Here is an 8,060-nt window from a genome sequence, read left to right as displayed (position 1 = left end):
AGCTCTCCTTTCCCTTCTCTACCTCTGAGAAAGAAATAACAAGGTCCGTCTGAAGGTGTGAGCTTGAAAGGGTTTTAGAAGAAGACCAACAGCAAAGCAATGAAGGAAACAAGGAGCACAAAACGCAAGAGAGAAAAACATGGAAAACCTCAAAATATGGCTTCTGCCTCCTCGAAAATATCAAAGTCATCCTCTAATTTTCTCGACAAGGTCCCTCTCTTTCCCTCTTCTTCTTTCTTTATCTAAGTGTGTTGTATGGAAATCTCAATTCTGATAGAATGGATTTTGCTGTATAAAAGCAGATGCGAGCAAGATTATCAGGTGGCCACTTCAGGATGATTAATGAAAAGCTCTACACTTGCACGTAATTTTTTTTTTCATCTAGTAATTGGGGTTTTTCTTTTTATTTTAAACAATTTTTTGATGTTTGCTGATGGTTTCTTCTTTTTTTTTTTTTCACTTTTCTCAGTGGAGATGAAGCTCTCGACTATTTTAAAGAAGACCCATCGTTGTTTGATATGGTAGCCTTTGTTTGTTCCAAAATCAACCCTCCATCTATCTAGTTTCTGTTCTTGTTTGTTGGTTTCTCTTTTTCGTTGTCCAACTACTATATCTTATAGTTTTGGAGAAATTCACATTTATTAGTACATTAATTTTACCATATTCAATCATTTCAAGGTCTCAACTTTGATTTTTCAACTGAACGCATAACATGCATCTCCATTGAATAGGTTTAACTCTATGAATTTCTCTACATCAGAAGCGCATAATGAGTTTTTCCCCTTCCAACCTTGAGAGTAGAATTTAGTAGAAACTAGAGAGCACTGTAGGCTTTCTCTTCTGGGAAGCAAATTCAAGAAACATGAGATGGGATGAGAAGAGAAAGAAAATAGTATGACAAAAGCAAATATTTGAAAAACACTGCATGTCTTTTTTTTCTGTCTGAAGTTCAAATTGCTTGTTCTTGGATATTCATGATAATTCTTGACGCCGAAGTTATCGTGGAAGTCCTCTTGATTTGAATAAAACAGTGCTGAATGGTCTGTTGAATTGATCAAGATATGTTTATTGTTTTTATGAAAATCCTAAATATATATGTAGGAGGAAATAAATTCAAGAAAACTAAGACAGAAGGAAAAAATAAGAGAGAGAATGAAAATAGCATGATGAAAGCAAAAAATTTAAACAAACTCTACATGTCTGTTTTCTGTCAAAAATTCACAATGCTTGTTGCTGGCTATCTGTGACTATTCTCGATGCCAGTCACAATGAGTTATTATGGAAGTCCTTCTAATAACTCAATCTACTTTTGAACAAAACAGTGTAGAATGTCCATCTGATAGATGCCTGATAGTGTAACGTTGCAAATAGATCAAGCTTCATGGACATGTTAATCTCGAAGTTTGCAATTCATACATGGATAGTTTTTATATGCCTTATCTTTTCTGTCTTTTTAATATCACCATGCAAATGTCTTACATTTATGTACTTGCACTCATACATGCAAGTCTAGGGAAGTAAACGGAAGTGGAATCATAATTATTTGGATGTTCTAACTCTCATATCAGAAATTGTCTTGACTGTATTTTATGTTCTTGAGCAGTATCATACCGGATATCAAGAACAGATGTCACATTGGCCCGAGCAGCCAGTGAACATAATCATACAGTGGCTAAAAGCTCGCAGCTCTTCTTTAGTTGTTGCTGATTTTGGCTGCGGTGAGGTTTTACCCTGTCCACTTTCTATTGCTAGGTTACCATACTCATTTTGTCAACATATATCTGCGGTTCACTGATTTGTTTCTTTGGTTGGTTTGACAATGTAATGTTGCTCCATTTGTTGTAGGGGATGCACGCCTTGCAAAAAATGTGAAGAATAAAGTTTTCTCTTTCGATCTTGTGTCCAATGATCCTTCAGTAATTGCTTGTGATATGTCAAATGTATGTGTGGTATTTAAGTTGCCTTTGAATTTTGAAATTGGGTTCAAAATTATTCCATGGGATTAAACTCTTTTGTCTTAGAATATCTATTTGCAACAACCCTTATGATTGGTTTGTTTAATGTGCTTATTGGCAGACACCCCTTGATGCTTCATCCATAGACGTTGCTGTCTTTTGCCTCTCATTGATGGGGACTAACTTTCCAAGTTACCTTGAGGAAGCGCACAGAGTTCTGAAGCCCAGGTCTGCCCTCGATGCTTGTTTGAAGCTTCTGGATTATCGTCTGTTTGTCGTTTTCTTCTCTTATAAACTAATGGTGCAACTTACATCTGCTCTTTTAGTGGGTGGCTTTTGATAGCAGAAGTAAAAAGCAGATTGGATCCAAACACTGGAGGAGCAGACCCAAAAATGTTTTCAAAGTCCATATCTGATCTAGGATTTACCTCAACGTTAAAGGTCTTTATATGTTCCTCCATCTACTTTTATAAATGGATTTCTTTAGTAGAATGCTTACTGATGCAAATTATGTGCAGGATTTCTCAAACAAAATGTTTGTTTTGCTATATTTCCAGAAGAAGGTCAGTCGCAACCTGGATTGATTATGTCAGTCTGATTTTTGTGCACTTGACTTGTCTGCTTGAGAAGCAGTATAATAGTTCATTTGCATGACTAATCTGTTCACCATTGTTTATAGGAAAAAGAAACTTCGACAAGAAAAGGAATTGAATGGCCTGAGTTGAAACCTTGTTTGTACAAGCGTCGGTGATATCATCAGAGGTTGCCCTTATCAGGTTACTGGTGCATGAACTTAACACTGCATTATCAGCAGTATCGATTTTGATAAAGTTTGTAAAACTTTTATTTCTTTAGATTTCTAATCATGTGCTGTATTAGATGCCAAGATTCTGTGACTTGGAATACCTTTCTTCTTGAGTTTATAGCATGGGAAAATGTATTTTTTATATTATTTTCCCATCGTCCTTCGAGTTGTTTTAATTACAAGGTGGTCGTGGCACACTAGCTCTGGCTCTGGTTTTTGTTGCCTCCTGAGTTAGAATGCTGTCATGTGTAATTTCGATGGCAAATTACAAAATACAAAAGCAATATATTTCAGGGAAATAAAGAAATGATTTTTTTTTTCAAATTACAGAAATTAATCAATCCATAAAAGGTGTTTTTCATTTTCATATTAATGTGTTTTTTTGTTGTTACAAAAACTTGTCTTTTTTATTAGTAAGATGTCTTTTTGAATAAAAAAAAACAAAAGGCCAATAAAATGATAAAAATCTCAGATACTTGAATTAAGGAGAAAAAAAATATATCTCTTCAATCAAAATATCATTTCCTTTTTCATTTATTTCTTTTTTGTTTTGCCAAAAATTAAAAAAAATTATAAGAATTATTACTTTTTAAATAGAGAATTATCATGATCGGTTTAATAATAAAAGAAAAATAAAACATGCTTGATAATTTGTTAAAAAAAATACAAGATTAATTAATCTAAAATTATGTAAAAAAACTATATTAAAAAATAATAAAATACATGTTTTATTCTCTATTAATATTCGTAGGCATATTTGATTTATAAATTTTGCATATTAAAATCATATATGATAATTATAAAGCATTTGTTAATATTATTATAAAAACTATAATTTTAATAGCAAATTATGACAAAACTATAATTTTAAAGATCTTCTTTATTATTTTATTCATAATTAATTTTCTTCAAAATAAATATTGATATCAAAATTAATCTTTTTCATGGTCAAGACATGGCTAATCGTATATATATATATTTTTTTCTGATGATTTTCTCTTCCTTCCTGATACTTGGGAGTCAAATAATAGGAATCAAATATATATAAAAAATTAAAACTTTAGGGATGAAGCTAAAGTTTTTTGCAAATACCTATTTTTTTATATATATAAAAAATTAATCCTTTCTTGTTTTTATAGGTTTTTTCCCAACAACAAATTAAAACTTTTTTTCATGAAATTGAAGTTTAACTAACTGGCATAACACTCATAGAGACCTTGCACATACAATAGAACACTAATAAAAGCGAATCCTGCAAATAAATCCATGCAAATATAAAGTGCAAGGACAAAATAGCAAAATAATAAAGTTCAATATGTTTGACTTTTTTATTTTTTACATAATTTGTTTCCTCATGTTTTTCTATGATTTTTTTAAAATAAAATATGAAAATACCCAGAAAAAAAATTCCAAAAAAGAAGTTAGTGTATATAAAAAATTAAGAAAAAAATAATAATCCTTATTTTGACTTTTAAAAATAAACTAAAATAATTTTTCAACATAAAAAAATCAAAAAATAATAATAATAGTTCAAGTGATAAATAAATAAATTGTTTTAATTATTTTTTTGAATTTTTAAATTATATATATGTATATATATATGTATATATATTGCTCTTTATTTCAAAAAACTTATTTCCCTTTAACATTCATCATTAGTAATTTCATTATTTTATCTCCTTTTCCAGTAACAATTAATCTTTCAATTTATCAATATGCCAAACATTGTAAAAAAAAAAAAAAACACTAAATCTTATACCCTTGAAAACTTATTCTTGTATACTTTCTTCTTCTTCTTCTTTTTAACTTGGTACTAAAAAGGTTATCTTTATAGTAACTAGTTAAATATTGCAAAGCTGGCTCAAGAACTTTTTTTTGAATTTTCATGTTAAAATATTGAGTTCAACATTTAGGAGATTTAATAATAAAAAATTAAATACATTAGGATGATGTGGGAGATGCATCAAGTTTATCCAATGAGAAAAATAATCTTAATTGTTATGCAATCTTGCTTGAGAATTATATATAAAAAAATTATTATGTATCATTGTTGTGTTTTTCTGAAATAATATTCAAACTAAATTCTAAGAGTTGCAATTGTGCTAGACCTAACACCATAATCGCTTACTAATATCAAGTTCATAAACAATTTTGTAAGTTTAGTGGTGAAAATGGTCTTACGAAGGACCAAAATATATAAATGATGAGGTCCCAAGAAATTCAAGTAGTTTAAAAATAAGGCTTATATGTTGGATAATCAATTAATCTTTTGGTTCTTGCAATTTGATATATTCTTTCTAACTAATGTGATTGAGCTTGTACATAGTGTCTGATAAGCCAAGACAGTTGATGACTAGTATCTGTAAAAAGTTTTCTTTGGTAGATATGAAAACTCTCTGATGCTCAAATACCTTTTTAGAAAGAGAAACTGTAATGATATTTTAGAGATATAGACTTTGAAAATATGCATGCTAAAAATATTGAGAATGAAGAAATTGTAAGCCTAAAGCTTGAAAGATTCATGAGGTATTTATAGCCTATGAGTCTTGTCTTTTTGTGGTGAGGAGGGGCTGAAGAGCTATTTCATCCATGTGATGTTTTGAATTGTACTCCATTCAAAATAATATATATTAGATCAATATAAAATATTGAGGAACTCATATAGATGTCTAAAAAATTCACCAAGAGAGTGTTAAGCTTATGCAAGTTGTCTAAGCCCTTTAAAGGCGAAGAATGGGCCCAAGTTTATTGCCCAAGGCCCATGGATGTTAGGTCTAGGCATCGCCTGGACCCATTCTTTGATCTGATACAAAAAAATTTAAGTGACTATAAGAACCCAAAGAGAGTGAACTTATACTTATAAATTTTTTCTAAGAGGTTGAGGGGAATCCAAAGGAGGTAAGCCTATACTTAGAAAATTTTTCTAAAAGATTGAGGAGAAATCATGAAAAATAGAGCTCATACTTAGAAAATTTTTAAGTAGTTAGGAGGAACCTAAGGAGGGTGAGCTTATAATTAAAAAATTTCTAAGTCCCTCCATGAAGGAACCCATATTTTAAAAAAAAATCAGGAAGGTACGGTGAAACCATAGAGAAAAATCCATACTTAGAGAATTTTTCTAATAAGTGAAGAAATCTACGAAGGAAGAGTCTGTACATAGAAAAATTTCTAAGTGGTTAGAGGAACCCATAGAGAGTGAATATATACTTAGAATTTTTTTTAAAGAGGCTGAGGATGAGCCTACACTTTAAAAAAAAATCTAAAAGATTGAGGGGGGAACCCATGGAAGGTGGAGCTCGTACTTAGAAAAATTTTAAGTGGTTAGGGGAAACCCAAAGAAGGTGAGTCTATGCTTAGAAAATTTCTAAGTTGTTAGGAGGAACCCAAAAAAGAAACTCAATGGAGAAACCCATTAAGGGTAGAGCCCATACTTAGAAAATTTTTAAGTGGCTAGGGAGAATCCAATTAAGAAACTCATAGGTGGAACCTAAATGAGGAACTCATTAATGGTGGAACCCGTACTTAGAAAATTTCCAAATAGCTAAGAGAACCCAATAACAGAACCTATTGGAGGAATCCAGGGGAGATACTCCCATTAGAGGAACTCTTATCTCCAAACTCATTAGATGAATTTTCATTGGAGAAACTCTCATCTCCAAACTCATTAGAGGAACTCTCATATCCAAACTCATTGAAGGAACTCAACTCTTATTATAGAAACTCACATTAAAGGAACTTCCATTGAAGGAACTCTCATCTCCACACTCATTGGAGGAACTTAACTTCCATTAGACAAACGTATTAGGAGTGGAGCTTGTATTTAGAAAATTTCTAAGTGGCTAGAGGGAACCTATGGAAGGATAAGCCCATACTTAGAAAATTTATAAGTGGCTGAGGGAAACTCAAAGATGATGGTGGTATTGTACTAGGAAAATCTTATATCAATCTCTTTGAAGAGTGATGTTATTACACTAGGAAGACCTAATACTAATCCCTTGGAGAGTAGTGTTATTGCACTAAGGAGACCTCATATCAATCCTTTAGAGAGTGATGTTATTGCACTAAAAAGACCTTGTATCAATCCCTCAGAGAGTTTTCAGTAGATAGAGCTCGCGTGGTAGGTGGAATTCACATTTTATATATCATTAGAGCCCCTCAAGTCCCGATGAAATGTTTTGATGTGTACAACCACTATAAATATTATAGGCGTAACCTTGGGGCATAGTTGTGAAGCGTGGTCGTGGGTGTAGTCATAAGCACAACTATTGCTATGTTAGGGCTTCATCAACCATAAAAAGAGTTTTTAAGAAACAAGAATGAAGTGGATTTTTGTTTAGTTTTTCATGGACGACGTCAATGATGAAGTTCTAAAAAATCCAAGTAATGTAGGAGCAAGACTTATGTATTAGATAATCAGTTAATCTTTTGATTCTGACAATTTGATCTATTTTTCCTAGCCAAAGTTGTTGGTAGCTTGTACTTGGTATCTGGTAGAGGTCAATATAGCTGGTAGCTAATACCTGTAAAAGATCCTCTTTATTATATGTAGGGACTCTCATATGCTCAAGTAAATATAATTTTAGAGATAGAAAGTGTAATGATATTTTAGAGATATAGACTTTGAAAATATATATACTAAAAATATTGAGAATAGAGAGATTGTGAGCTTAGAACTTGAATGAGTCTTGTTTTTTTATGAAGAGGAGGGGATGAAGAGTCATTTTATCCATGTGATATTTTGAATTGTATTGCACTTTGGCTAAAAAAATATCGAGAGATTCGTGTGGATGTCTCGAAAAATTACCGAGAAAGTGTTGGCCATAGACAAGTTGCCTAAGTTTGTTAATGGTGGAAAATGGATCGAGGTAACGCCTAGACCCTTTTTTTTTGGATCGTTAGGAGTTTTAAGTCAGTTAAATTTAGGTTTATTAGTGATTTTTGCAAAAAATAAATAAAAAAAGAAGAAGAAGATTGAGATTAATAATTGTAGTTGATAAAGTCATCGTCTGTTCTTAACATATACCAAAGTCTCTTTTTGACCTCCCAATGTGAAATTCCAAGGCTTTGTTGTGATCAAGCCTTCCATTAATAACCTGTAACTTTGTTCTTGACTCGAGACTTTTCATAATTCAAACTTCCAGTTAATTATTATTTTTTTCATAATTCAAACTTCCAGTTAATTATTTTTAAATGTACGTAAAGACTACTGCTAAACCTCTGCATATTTTTATCATAAAAAAACAAAATAAAAAAACCTTTTTACATAGTTTTCCACATAACAATACAATTTTTCCAAAAGT

The 8,060-nt window shown here is 31.4% G+C and overlaps 1 protein-coding gene across 1 annotated transcript; it reads left to right on the top strand.

Moving 5' to 3' along the window:
• On the top strand, nucleotides 1–2,907 carry LOC7467643 (ribosomal RNA-processing protein 8). The gene is made up of 9 exons (XM_002298512.4): nucleotides 1–210; nucleotides 303–364; nucleotides 470–521; nucleotides 1,604–1,718; nucleotides 1,846–1,940; nucleotides 2,077–2,183; nucleotides 2,282–2,396; nucleotides 2,474–2,518; nucleotides 2,635–2,907. Exons 1-9 carry the CDS (start codon nucleotides 100–102, stop codon nucleotides 2,704–2,706), a joined length of 774 nt encoding a protein of 257 aa, XP_002298548.2. The 5' UTR covers nucleotides 1–99; the 3' UTR covers nucleotides 2,707–2,907.
• The last annotated feature ends 5,153 nt before the right edge of the window (nucleotides 2,908–8,060 follow it).

Source organism: Populus trichocarpa, chromosome 1 (genome assembly GCF_000002775.5).
Source record: "Populus trichocarpa isolate Nisqually-1 chromosome 1, P.trichocarpa_v4.1, whole genome shotgun sequence".
Taxonomy (NCBI): domain Eukaryota; kingdom Viridiplantae; phylum Streptophyta; class Magnoliopsida; order Malpighiales; family Salicaceae; genus Populus; species Populus trichocarpa.
Note: the sequence above shows the minus strand (reverse complement) of the source record. Positions and strands in the feature narration are given on the sequence as shown.

Bases quoted from the DNA above. Each gene is read 5' to 3' on its own strand.
- LOC7467643 (XM_002298512.4), top strand. From the start codon at position 100: ATGAAGGAAACAAGGAGCACAAAACGCAAGAGAGAAAAACATGGAAAA. The intron at 365-469 runs GTAATTTTTTTT...CACTTTTCTCAG, and splicing joins GAAAAGCTCTACACTTGCAC to TGGAGATGAAGCTCTCGACT. The intron at 2,184-2,281 runs GTCTGCCCTCGA...CTGCTCTTTTAG, and splicing joins CACAGAGTTCTGAAGCCCAG to TGGGTGGCTTTTGATAGCAG.